Consider the following 14422-nt stretch of genomic DNA (forward strand, 5'->3'; position numbering starts at 1 on the left):
GTGCCAATGGTCAGGGACCAGGAGCAAGACCCTTGACTTGCTTTGCTGAACCCTAGTTAGAGGCATGGAGGTCAATTGTTGTTAGTCAACTGCACGAGTTGTAAAGGAAGCACTATTACCCTTACAAAATGCACATAGTTAAAAATTACACACATGGATAAGGTTAGAAGTGCAAGTATACATCCATCATTTCCATTACAAATGGTATTTTCTTTAAAGATGTACAACAATCGCAACAATAAATACATTTTGATCTGTCGATGATTTATTTATTTTGTATTCTCTTTGGGATTTGTACTGCAGCCTGAATTTATTTTGATGTAAAATTCCAAATTTTTCTAAACGGCTGAGAGAGAGAGAGAGAGAGAGATTGAAAACCTGCTTCATTCCAGGATTCAGTGAGAAACTGCACTGGGACCCTTTCCTGTTTCCAGAGGTAACGTTTTCATGCTTTTTCGATCTGAGCTGATATCCGTTCATCAACTCATGTAAGTGACTGGGTCATGCACTAAAAAAATCTTCAAATATCAGCAGATCTCACGAGGGTACCCATCAAAATGAAACAGCAGCAAGAGAAAGCGTACCCCAAAGGGGAAGATGCTTCCATCATGGTCGCTGCTGTCAAACCTTTTGGAAATACAACAACAATGTCTCTAATATTAAGCGTGACCTTTCGATATAAATAATGCCACAAATCATTCAGAAATCATGCGTGCTTCCTTCAGAGACAATAGAAAAACACGACCGAGCTAATGATGTGCGGCTAAGCACCTACCTATGAAGTAAGACAGCAGTACGGCCAGTATGACTGACACACCGACTGCACAAAGGGCTGTGCACTTCCAACTGCAGTACTTGGACGATTTCTTGAACTTAAAAGCACTTCTGGAAAGAGTGTTCCTGGGCAGTGGGCGCGGAGGCGGCGAATAGACGGCACTTGAGGCCATGGTGTAACCGGGCGAGGCTGTGCTGAATAATGGCGTCGTCCCTGTTCCGGTTTTGAAGAGGAAATGCCTGGAAACAAAAGAGTGGAGAAGACTTGTGAAGATACGCAAGCGAGCCCTGACGGACACAAGAGCCACACGGGGTGGGTGCTTGATGATAAGAGTGCACAAAAGCAAGGGTTTTCGCACAGTGGGGTTGAACATACAAACATGCCAAAGCGCAGGGGATAAACATGGCAGCTTAAGATGGTCGAAAGGGCTTGGAAATGGCATTGGGGGAAAAGGAAAACGCACTCCAAGCGGTGTTCACACAAAAACCCAAGTGACTGATTCCACAAACAGAAATACTCCTCAAGGCATCTCCTACACTGAGTTAAAGGGAATATTTACTCAACACATTGGCTGGAATCTTACTACCGTTCATACCGGCGGGATTTTCCCATCCTGCCGCAGTGAACGGAGATTTGGCTGGCCACCAAATTCTCCGATTTCGCTGCAGTGGGAGCGTGGCGTGAACGACAGGTAAGATCGCGTCCATTAAGTCTTCTTGCTTAACATTGAGGTTGGGAAAAACAGGAGTACGTTACCAGGGGACTGATCCCTTTGACTGTTTTAAAAGTGCATAACCACCTACTTTGCTTGAACACAATAGTGCTAAGTAACTGTTTAGCTGCTCATATTCTGAGGAGTGATTTAAAAATTCTGACAGTTTTTTATTGAAAAAGTCAAACCAGTGTTCCAAAGAGATTTAATTTTTGTTTGCAGGATTTGCCTGTTTATTTGATTCAACTATTGCATTCTGGCATGACAAAATGTTTTGGGCTTAATCTGCCAAGAAAAAAATCAGTCCAGAGTGAAACTTCCCAATTTGACATTAAAAACGATCCAACTTAAAAGAGCTCGATGTCACCTACCTCAGGACTCAGCAACACCAAGTCCAGGACTCAGCAACACCAAGTCCAGTCCTGCAAATGTGTCTCCAGCTGAGAGAAGTGTCCTTTCAGTCACTCATAGAAACATAGCAAAAATAGAAGCAGGAGGAGGCCATTCGGCCCTTCGAGCCTGCTCCACCATTCATTATGATCATAGCTGATCAGCCAACTCAATAGCCTGATCCCACCTTCCCCCATACCCTTTGATCCCCTTTGCCCCAAGTGCTACATCTAATTCTTCTTCTTCTTGAAAACGTAATGCTTTGGCCTCAACTGCTTTCTGTGGTAGCGAATTCCACCGGCTCACCACTCTCTGGGTGAAGAAATTTCTCCTCATCTCAATCCTAAAAGGTTTACCTCGTATCCTTAGACTTTGGCCCCTGGTTCTGGATTCCTCAGCCATCAGGAACATCCTTCTTGCCTCTACCCCATCTAGACCTGTTAGAATTTCATAGGTTTCGAGAAGATCCCGCCTCATTCTTCTGAGCTCCAGTGAATATAATCCTAACTGACTCAATCTCCCCTCACACGTCAGTCCCACCATCCCAGGAATCGGTCTGGTAAAACCTCCCTGCACTCCCTCTACAGCAAGAACAAGTCTAAATCCAAAGGCAAGTTCAGAGATAATGGCAACATCTCTCTCATCAGCCTAGGGCAGGGCAGTGCAATTCCTGCAGGCCTGGTTAGGGAGGCCGGTCACTCTTTTCACACTGAACCTTCTGGCAATGTTAAGTGATACTTTGCAGTTGAGTATATTGCAGCCCTCTCAAAATGAGTCACCTGCTGAAGATTTGGTAAAGGGATTGAAACTAAGAGGATGATTTGAAAACCCAATATTAACACAGTGGTCCCTCTCAGTTACCACCCACTCTTGCACCAGCTATACACACAAGAACTTGTTTGGTTTTAGACTCTGTCCTGCCCAATTTCACATGCTGTTCTTGCATTCCCTACGATGATTAAGGGCGGCACGGTGGCGTAGTGGTTAGCACTGCTGCCTCACAGCGCCAGGGACCTGGATTCGATTCCTGGCTTGGGTCACTATCTGTGTGGAGTTTGCACGTTCTCCCTGTGTCTGCGTGGGTCCCCTCCCGGGACTCCGGTTTCCTCCCACACAGTCTGAAAGACGTGCTGGTTAGGGTGCATTGACCCGAACAGGTGCCGGAATGTGGCAACTAGGGGAGTTTCACAGTAACTTCATTGCAGTGTTAATGTAAACCTTACTTGTGACTAATAAATATACTTTACTATAAAAACTTTTAAGTCCTCTCCATCCATTACTTAGGAACATCAGACTTTGGAGCAGGAGGAGGCCATTTAGCCCTTTTAGCCCACTTGGCCACCCAATACGATCATGGCTGATCTGATGTTTTGACACCTGCCCCTCAGAAGCCTGGACTCCCTTATCGATCAAGGATCTGAGTAATTCTGCCTTGAATAAATTCATGATGTGGAGATGCCGGCGTTGGACTCCAAGCCACCAAAATGTGGCTTTTGCTACCAAATAAACCTGTCGGACTTTAACCTGGTGTTGTTAAACTTCTTACTGAATAAATTCAACAGCACAGCCTCCACTACTTTCTGGGGAAGTGAATTCGACATACAAACGACCTTCTCAGAGAAAAGATTTTTCCTCATCTCAGTGTTAAGTGATAGACCCCTTATTCTTAAACTGTGTCCCCTTGATTCTACCCTCTCCCAGATCTCCCAGTGGAATTAAAACTTCTCCAACATCAGTTTGTGGCACATGACATGGGTACATACTTGACAGTGGATCAACACTGACAAAAGAAATATATTGGGAGGTAAAACATATGAGACAAGCACCAGTTCTTCCGCTGCTGTGTCTCGGAAATCCTTAACTCACTCATTTATATTTCCTCGCCCCTTCCCTTCCTCTCATGGATAAATCAACTACAAGGGGGCACAGGTTCAAGGTTAGAGGTGGTAAGTTTAAGCGAGATGTACGGGGGAAGTTTTTCACGCAGAGACTGGTGGGCGCTGGAATGTGCTGCCAGAGGAGGTGGAGGAAACAGACACATTAGCGACATCCAAGAAACATCTGGATATGTACATGAATAGGGAGGAGATAGAGGGATACTGTCTAAGTAAGGACAGAAGGTGTTTTTTTAGTTTAGTTAGGGCATCTTGATCGGCATGGTTTTGGAGGGCCGAAGGGCCTGTTCTTTGTTCTTTAAACCGCACGCAATATTGAATAAATGTCTCTGGGTCAATCCCTTTATCCCTTCCTGTGTTCAGTTAAAGTTTATTTATTAGTGTCACAAGTAGGTTTACATTAACCCTGCAATGAAGTTACTGTGAAAATCCTCTAGTCGCCACACTCCGGCACCCGTTCGGGTACACTGAGGGAGAATTTAGCACGGCCAATGCACCTAATCAGGAAACCGGAGCACCCAGAGAAAATGGAGACATGGGGAGAATGTGCAGACTCTGTACAGACAGTGACCCAAGTCGGGAATCGAACCCAAGTCCCAGACGCTGTGAGGCAGCAGTGCTAACCACTCTGCCACTGTATCTCAGCCAGGTAGCAGTAAGCACGCTTCAATTGATCTCTCAGCAGATAGAAGTTAGGAAACAGGAGTAGAATCAGCCTCTCTGTTCTGTAGTCACCATCCGGTGACCTCATGTTAAAAAGTGTGAATGCTGAATGAGATTGAGACTGAGTGGTAAAAACCTAGCGGCATGGGCAAGTTGGGCCAAAGGGCCTGTTTCCATGTTGTAAATCTCGATGATTCTATAACTCAGACACGATATTTCCACAGACAAATATTCTGTCAAAACTCACTGCCTTAGTCCGGACCTCTGTATGGAAATATTTAATTACAGCAGGGGTTCAAAACAGTCAGCCACACCACAACCTTGGAGTAAGCGAAAGGGACATTTCGGTGGAGGGCGAAGTGGCCGTTCAAAATGCTGCCGGCCATCTTGTGCCCCAGGGAAGTGGAATTTCATCCCCTTGGAATGGTCATTTGGAAGATGTGCCCAAGGGACTGTGGAACCACAGCCTGATGAGAGTTACAAAACCCAATGGAAGAGAGAAATCAGGGGATGAGGGAGAGTTTGGGGACTTTTCCATTAGGACAGAAGTCCTTAATGTGACATTCAATAGCTTCCCGTGGTGTAGAGTGACCTTCAGCTTTCTGAGTGGTTACATTTCAACTGGAGAAGTTCCTGTCAGACATTTCGAATGGGACATCCCCATACTATGGTGAAGAACATGATCTCACCTGGTCACGATTCAGTCTGTCACTAAAATGTCTTATATCTGTATGTGAAGTGCAGCGAAAGACTGGGACAGAAATCGTCAAAAGAGCAGGACAGGGGGTTCAACTCCACAATGGCATATCTGCGCAGAGTTTACTTTCTGGTACCCTACTACTGGAAAGGAAACTGCTTACTGCACTTTGGAGCTGTGTGCACAGTCTGGTCACCACACTGTGAAAAAGATAAAGGAGTACTGGAGAAGATGCAAACAAAATTTACAAGAATGATACTAGATCTGAGAGACTATTACTATCAGGAAAGACTGAACAGACTGGGGCTCTTTTCTCCGTGAAAGAGAAGGTGGAGAGATAACCTGATAGGGGCTTGACAGGATAAAGAAAGAAAAAATAGTTACACTTACTGGGCAATCCAAAACTAGCAGTCATTAATATAAGATGGTCACTAATATATCCTGTAGGAAATTCAGTATTGGTTAGAATGCAGATCTTGCAACCATAAAGTTTAAAGCTTTAAAGTTTATTTATTAGTGTCACTGCAATGACATTACTGTGAAAATCCCCTGGTTGCCACACTCTGGTGCTTGTTCGGGTAACACTGAGGGAGAATTTAGCACGGCCAATACACCTAACCAGCACGTCTGTCGGACTGTGGGAGGAAACTGGAGCACCTGGAGGAAACCCATGCAGGCACGAGGAGAATGTGCAGACTCCGCACAGACAGTGACCCAAGCCAGGAATCAAACCCAGGTCTCTGGTGCTGTGACGCAGCAGTGCTTACCACTGTGCTGCCCCCACATACGGTGGTTGAAGTGAAAAGCATTAATGGACTTAAACAGAAGATAGAAAAGTAGAATAGTGAGAAAGGCATGGAATGATGTGCTCATTGAGTGAGACAAATTAAGGTGGGAAAAGGCTCATTTGGGGCATGCAACACCAGAGATCCACTGGGTCAAATGGCCGTTAATTCTATTTGTGTGTAAAGTCTCTCTCCAGTGCAGTAACAACTCTCTTGAAATGAGCTATTTCATTCTTTTGACATGCAAGTTGATGTTACCTCACTGATAAGAATACCTGTCCAACCTCCATTCAAGAAGTCTTGTCATTAACCATAAACAGTTACGATATGCATGATGCCAGAGCAGTGCCTGGGGGCCGTGGAGCTATTATTCACATCACCAAGCTTGTGATGCCCTCAAAACAAATTTGCTTAAAAATGACTGCTTTTTATTTCTGCGGTTTAAACAGAAAGCTTGATGGACATTAGTAAGGTATGATAAATGTCTCCACTGATGAGACAGTCCAGAGCTCACTTGTTACCTCCAAGCTTGTGAGCAACCCAGGCAGCTTCACATAATGTTATTTATGAGATCCTACCATTTACTCAAGCAAGTAATCCTAAGACATCGGAACAGAAGTTGGCCATTCAGCCTATCAAGTCTGCTCCGCCATTCAATGAGATCACGACTAATCTGATATGATAACATTCAACTCCACTTTCCTGCCTTATCCTCATAACCCTTGATTCCCTTATTAATTAAAAATTTGTTTACCTCAGCCTTGAATATAGTTAACAACCCAGTCTCCACAGTTCTCCCCGTGTCTGCGTGGGTTTCCTCCGGGTGCTCCGGTTTCCTCCCACAGTCCAAAGATGTGCGGGTTAGGTTGATTGGCCATGCTAAATTCTCCCTAGTGTCAGGGGGATTAGCAGTGTAAATATGTGGGGTTACGGGGATAGGGCCTGGGTGGGATTGTGGTTGATGCAGACTCGATGGGCTGAATGGCCTCCTTCTGCACTGCAGGGATTCTATCATTCTTTGATTCAGCTCTCCGTGGTAAAGAATTCCACAGATTCACCACCCTCCTCCTCATCTCGGTTTTAAATGGACAACTGCTTATTCTGAGATTATGCCTTCTGGTCCTAGACTTTCCCACAAGGGGAAGCAATCTCTCAATATCGACCCTGTCAAGCCCCCCGAGAATCCTTTATGTCTCAATAAGGTCATCTCCCACTCTTTCAAACTCCAGTGAGTACAGGTCCAACCTACTAAATCTTTGTCATCAGACTTTTGATTGGTCCTATCATATATTAAGCTGATCATTCTCTACACCCTATCTATAACTGCAATACTCCAAAGATGTGCGGGTTAGGTTGATTGACCATGCTAAATTGCCCCTTAGTGTCAGGGGGTTAGTAGGGTAAATAAGTAGGGTTATGGGGATAGGGCCTGGGTGGGATTGTGGTCGGTGCAGGCTCGATGGGCCAAATGGCCTTCTTCTGCGCTGTAAGGATTCTATGATTCTATTACATTCTGCACGTTCTCCTTTCCTTATCCCCCATGTACTGTATGAACGGTATGTTTTGACTATATCGCCTGCAAGAAACAATATTTTTCACTATTTCCCAGTATATGTGACAATAATACATCAAGTCAAACCTCTTCTCATAATAAAATCCCTCCATACCTGCGATTAATCTAGAGAACCTTTTATAGGCACTGCACAGTGGCACAGTGGTTCACACTGCTAAAGATGCTGCCTCTTGCCAAGTCTAAATCTGAACCTGCCGTGGAGTATGATAAAAGGAGGTGGGTTTGTGTTTTTAGTGCTTCTGTTAATGTTATTGATTATAAAAACATGTCAAAAAACATCCATAACTGATAACAACTAATGCCTTCACATCCTGAGACACAGAAATAGGTATGGATTTATATTCAAAGCACTAGTTTTTTGCAACGGATGGCACAGTGATTAGTACTGTTGCCTCACAGCTCCAGGGACCCAGGTTCGATTCTCAGCTTGGGCCACTATCTGTGCATGTTCTCCCCGTGTCTGTGTGGGCTTCCTCCAGTTTCCTTCCACAGTCCGAAAGATGTGCTGGTTAGGTGCATTGGCCATGCTAAATTCTCCCTCAGTGTACCCGAACAGGCACAGGAGTGTGGCGACTGGGGGACTTTCACAGTAACTTCATTGCAGTGTTAATGTAAGCCTACTTGTGACACTGATACTCAAACTTCTCTGGACTGCCTCCAATGCCAATATATCTTTCCTTAAAAAAGGGAACAAAAACTGTTCACAGTAACTGTTCACATTCTTAAATTTCTCGATACATTCCTATTTTTAAATGTCCCAGTTTCTGGGTGTGTCCTCCCTGATCCTGGGGTACTATTCACGGGCACTGTACAAAGTGATCATTCTTCATGCAGACAGGGAGCATTGGTGGGCAAGCCAGGTCCAGTCAGAAAGAGACTGAGCAGAGAGCCTTTACCCCTACATAGTCCCCGGGCATTGAAGCCTATCTCAGCACTCCTCCCACCATCACAACCAGCTTATGCATAACAAAGTGGGGGTGGCCAAGGGGGGAGTCGAATATGCAGTCTTCCTGAGCTAATGCATTCCATTCCAGGCTGTACACATAGTAACTCAATGGGTACTCCATTTTAACCAACATAGAAACTCTGACAGATTTGCTTAATACAATATGAACAATATACGCGAATAATGGTTTAAAAATACCAGGCACAACAACTACAACTACAGAGACAGCAGCACAGGGAGATAACTGTGAGAAGCATTTTTTAACTTTCATGCAGACAGCACATAGAAAAAGAACGTCACACAATGCAAGGGTAAATTTCAGGCCTCTTTTATCAAATTAAAAAACATTCAGGCCAGTTCGCTGCGGCAAATGGAAGATAACTGACTAAAGAACAAAAAAAAAATTAGCAAAGTGACGCAATCCTCAACTTTTCTTGGAGACATCAATGCAAACAGCTACCACATTTCAGGATTGTAAAGGTACAGACAGAAAATGATGCAAGCCGTGACACGAGCAATCAGCATGTCAAAAGATCAAAATTGGCTTCGGGGTAAAATCAGGTTGCACTTTTGAACAAGTTGCATTCATTTCTCAAGGATGTTAGCTGGTATATAATCCAATTAAGTTTTACTGCAACCTCCAAATTAATCAGTCTATGTCCTCAAAATTACTTTGCCATTATAATGCTAATGCCTGGGCATTTTTAATGAATATGCCTTGTGAGTTCGTTAAAAAAAAATCACTCATCTGCTAGCCAGGGAAATGGGATTTTTAGGTAAATATATGATTCCAACAAATTAGTGCCCTTTGATGTTTCTGGGGTTATTACGAGTTGCCGTTACTTTCGCCCATTCAGATCTGCAAGCAGCAGGCTGTGTTAAATGAAGGCATTGCGCCAACACTGCTTCACCATCTTCCCTTGCCCCTGTCCCCACAAATTCTATTCTTCAGACCCCCATTCTCCTTGCCCTTTTCCAAAGCCTCCTCAAAAGCGGCCGTTTCCGATTAGGCTTGCAGTCACCCAAGCCATTTCCTCTACCTCATTCTACAACAATAGGAACCTAGCATTCATATAGTGCCTTTGCCGCAGGGAAAGAAAGTGTCCGCTAGTGCCTCAAGGGGACACGAAGAACACAGATGAAGAGCCAAAAAAAACAAGGGATTCGGAGAGGCGACAAAAAACCTCAGTCAGCGATGTGTTTCAAAGAGGATCTTAAAAGGAGGGGAGGAAGCTGAAGAAGCAAGATCGGTATGGGAGGCATTTTACCTGGGCCTGAACTTAAGAATATAAGAACGAGGAGCAATTGGCCCCTCAAGCCTGCTCCACCATTCAACAAGGTTTTGGCTGATCTGGTTGTGATCTCAACTTCACTTTCCTGCCTGTCCCCCATAACCCTGGAAGATCAAAAATCTGTCTAACCTAAATATATTCAATGCCTCAGCCATCACAGCTCTCTGGGGTGAGGTTCCAAAGATTAACACTTAGAGAAAAAATTCCACCCCATCTCAGTCTTTTCCTCTTTTTCTGAAACTGTAACCTCCCCCCCCAATCCCCAGTTTGAGATTCCTACAGGAGACGAAACATCCTCTTGGAACCTAGCCCCTCAAAATCTCATGTTTCGATAACCATAGAACCCCTGCAGTGCAGAAAGAGGCCATTTGGCCCACTGAGTCTGCACGGACTCTCCAAAAGGGCATCTTACCAAGGCCCACCTATTCCCCCCTCCCCCACCCCAACCTTCATCCTATCCCCATAGTCCCACGCATTTGCCATGATCTACCCAAACGACGCACCTTTGGACACTAAAGGGCAATTGAGCACGACCATTTCTCCTAACCTGCACAACTTTGGACTGCGGGAAGAAACCAGAGCACTTGGGGAAAACCCATGCAGACACGGAGTGAACGTGCAAACTCCACACAGACAGTGACCCAAGGCCAGAATCGAACCTGGGACCCTGGTGTTGCGATTTTCTACACTGTTGGGGTTCTATGGTTCTCATTACTGAACTGAAGCACTTTAGAGTGCATCTCGATAGATGGATTCCTGATCGGTAAGGGAATTAGGGGTTATAGGGATCAGGCGGGTAAGTGGAACTGATCCATTTCAGATCAGCCATGATCTTATTGAATGGCGGGGCAGGCTCGAGGGGCTAGATGGCCTACTCCTGCTCCTATTTCTTATGTTCTTACGTTCTTATGTTCGATCTCTGGAGAAAATGTGAACATCATTGGACTTTCCTGTTGTAACAATTTAAAATGTTCTGTAACGTGACTTTCAGATTTATGTGAATAAAGTATATTTTTTCAAAAATAAATAACTTGATAGCCTAATCTTGGTGGAGACCAGTCCATTACTGAGGGATTGCCAGCAAACACAAAACATTAAACTGAGGACTCTACCGCCTGTTCAGGGGAACGTGAAGGAATGATGCAGGAAGGACAGAAAGAAACTTCCTTTGATCCAACATTCCTCATCTAAAATGTCCATCTCAATTTCAGCGTGTGTGTTCTCACTGTGTGTAAATTGGCTGCCATTTTTGTTTGCGTAACAATAATGGGCGGCACGGTGGCACAGTGGTTAGCACTGCTGCCTCAGAGTGCCAGGGGCCCAGGTTCAATTCCGGCTTAAGTGACTGTCTGTGTGGAGTTTGCATATTCCTCCCGTGTCTGCGTGGATTTCCTCCCATGGCCTGAAAAATGTGTCGGTTAGGTGGATTGGCCATGGTAAATTGCCCTTTATTGTCCAAAAATGTGTAGGTTCGATGGATCAGCCATGGTAAATGTGTGGGGTTACGGGGATAGAATGGGGTGGTGGGCCTGGGCAAGATACCCTGTCAGAGAGCGGGTGCAGACTCGATGGGCCAAGTGGCCTCCTTCTGCATTGCAGGGATTCTATGAAGCATGGGCATGGGCGGTATGATGGTTGACCGTTTAAAAATGTCAATGTTTCTTCACTAACTCAGGTTCAATAGTATGTAATCTTGACTATGTTCCAGCTGCAACTTTCTTTAACTTCCAGGAAATCAGGTGGAATGCAGCCCAATGGCCAACTTAACTGTCCATCCTGGAACTTTACAACGGGGCTGAGGAGGGGAAGAGAATTGGAACCACAAACTCCTGGTTGAATATCCTACAATTACACAGTAGAGGCCAGACTTTCCCGTCTCTAGGAGGGATGGAACAGAAGTGGCACGGCAAAGAAAATGGCGTCTGCGGCTCATGTGCTGGCCTGACGCCTCAGTTCCCGACTCTGCTGTCTTTCCCAAGGACGGGGAGGGGTGGTGCACAGGAAATTTGAGGTTGCCCACCTCATTAAGTGGGCGTGCTGAGTTCATCTGGATGTTTAAGATCTTGCCTTCTGACACATCGAGACTATCACTGGAGTGGGCAGCTGCTTGGAGCTCTCAGCTCCATCCTGATGAGGACGTCAGTTTTATTTGATGGGAAATTTCATCTGGACGAGAAAGCCACTGAGAAGCTATGGCATTTTGACAACTAACCATTCCCCACTCTAACCCGAGATCCCGCTCTCCGTTTACCCCAGCCACTTTGATAAGGATTTGCTCATTTTTTGTTTCTTTAAATGAGCGTGTCAGAGCAGTGGTTGCCGATTCGAGTCAGAATGTAGACCCTGATTTCCCGCCTCCTTGGCCACTAACCGGACGACAGAGTCATCATAACCCCGGCTCCATGAAAATCCCACTGCTCAGCAGCCTAGCGACAGGGAATGCCAGCTGGAATCAGTCCTGCCTCCCATTTCCCATCTCGATCAGAACAATCAGATCCAAACCTCCAGTTGGATGATTTGAGAACCAGCAAGCTCCCTCTCTATTGGAAGATTGCTAAACATCCCCATCGTTTTCCTTCAAACAGTCTGGCTGTTCTGGAAGATTGCATTGAAGCACCATGAAAATCATAGAATCCATACAGTGCAAAAGGAGGCCATTCGGCCCACTGAGTCTGCAACGACAACAATCTCATCTAGGGCCTATCCCTGTAACCCCAAGTATTTACCCTGCTAATCCCTCTAACCTACGCATCCCGGGACACTAAGGGCAATTTAGTATGGTCAATGCACCTAACCTGCACATCTTTGGGCTGTGGGAGGAAACCAGAGCACCTGGAGGAAATCCACGTAGACACAGGGAGAACGTGCAGACTCCACACAGACAGTGCCCCAAACTGGGAATCGAACACCAGTCCCTGGAGCTGTGAGGCAGCAGTGCTAACCACTGTGCCACCGTGCCACCAGGATGTACCTGTCACAAGGAAAACCTCCTCCACCAACCATGGTGGCACAGCGGTTAGCACTGCTGCCTCACAGCGCCAGGGACGCGGGCCCAATTCCAGCCTCGGGTCACTGTCTGTGTGGAGTTTGCATGTTCTCCCCGTATCTGCGTGGATTTCCTCCGGGTGCTCCGGTTTCCTTCCACAGTCCAAAGATGTGCAGGTAGGTTGGGTGGCCATGTTCTATTGCCCCTTAGTGTCAGGGGGGTTAGTAGGGTAAATATGTGGGGTTACGGGGATAGGGCCTGGGTGGGATTGTTGGCGGTGCAGACCCGATGGGCCAAATGGCCTCGTTTTGCACGATAGGGATTCTATGATTAATCATGGCCATGCTTCCTCCACCATACGCATTTACAATTTCAGTCATGTTGGGACTGAACATGCTTACCGCTGAGCAACATGCTGGGGCCACCTTAATTAAAGTATTCTTAAAATGACCTATTCACAAAATAGCACCCCCTCCCCCCCCCCCCCCCCCCCGCCCCCCATCATCAAACTAGACTTTATTTTGCAGAGCAAAGAAATCATGGACGGGGGAAAAAAAATCGGAAAGTAGACAGCCGATGACAACGAAGGGAACAAAAAGATTTAAGTTGCTAACACAGGTTTAACGGTTATTGTTGTACAATAGCAGATCAGCTTGGGTGGCCGGGAAGTGGAGTTGTTACAAGGCAGCCAGACGAGTGATTTCCTTTATTACCTCGTTACATAATGTTTCCATGGTCAGTAATTTAGCCTGTTTGTACTCGAGAGAAATCAGAGAAAAAGGTCTCCGGGCTCACAAACGCCATCAACGAGAAAACAAAATTCAAGAATTTATTGAAGAAATTATAGTTGGTTCTCTTGTTACATTAATATACAGGACTCTGTGCTGGCGGCTCACGTCACTGACTGCTGGAATTTTTCGGAATGACGTACCCGTCCCCGTAACTCCCATCGTGACACGGTGGAGTAAAAACATCCATCTCTATAAGGTTGTCATGCCCATTTTCAAGAACTGCCTGCTTTGCTAATTTTCTATGTGCAGAAATGAGATATAAAATGTTAAAGGAAGTCAGGGGAAGCATTTACCATCAGCATTATAAACAGCAATCAGGGAACTACGTATACATTTTAAAAAGAAAAGACATAGACTGCGTTTGAACGAGTTGTTTTCTGCAGTAAAGGTGCCATTCAGGTTAAAAGGAAATACAACAACGCCATTGCGACGCTCTGTGTGGTTGGAGACTGCTGGTGCTGTTTTGGTTTACAAATCTCCTCACTTGTGAAGCCGGATAAAAGAGATGTTCAATATACATGCGCGGTTCGAAGCCAGCGGCTCGGGTGATGAGTTGTGGTAATTATTGCCACTTGTCAGGGCGATCCACAATTCCTGCCTCACTGAGGTGTTCCAGAGACAGCTTTGTTTGTGGGGATATTTGTCATGCCTCACTGCCGGCCTAGAAACATCCACTTATTTATTGCTCCTTCATGGCTGCGGGAAAGAAAGATCATATTCCCAGTCGAGCTCCAACACTGAGGTAATGATGTCGCCAGCCGCTTTGTGCGATTTCTCAGAAGTCCGATGAAAATTATCGCTGCGTGCTGTGTATGTACATGTGTTATAAATGGAATGCAATGGAGATGACAACTCTACACGTTAGTTATTTCCACTCATGAGGTGGCTCAGGCTTTGCTTCTGGGATTACACGACTG

At 45.5% G+C, this 14422-nt stretch overlaps 1 protein-coding gene across 2 annotated transcripts in view; it reads right to left on the reverse strand.

Annotated features, from left to right (window-relative positions):
* tenm3 (teneurin transmembrane protein 3) overlaps positions 1-14422 on the reverse strand; it is a 593227-nt gene that overhangs the window by 241601 nt on the left and 337204 nt on the right. The window contains exons 5-6 of one of the 2 annotated variants that reach the window (XM_078215099.1): positions 13646-13744; positions 776-1014 (exon numbers count right to left, since the gene is read on the reverse strand). In XM_078215099.1, the coding sequence (XP_078071225.1) occupies positions 776-1014; positions 13646-13744 (338 nt within the window). The remainder of the gene's footprint in view (positions 1-775; positions 1015-13645; positions 13745-14422) is intronic. The other variant, XM_078215101.1, reaches the window with a different exon arrangement.

The sequence above is a fragment of the Mustelus asterias genome, chromosome 6 (genome assembly GCF_964213995.1).
Source record: "Mustelus asterias chromosome 6, sMusAst1.hap1.1, whole genome shotgun sequence".
Lineage (NCBI taxonomy): Eukaryota > Metazoa > Chordata > Chondrichthyes > Carcharhiniformes > Triakidae > Mustelus > Mustelus asterias.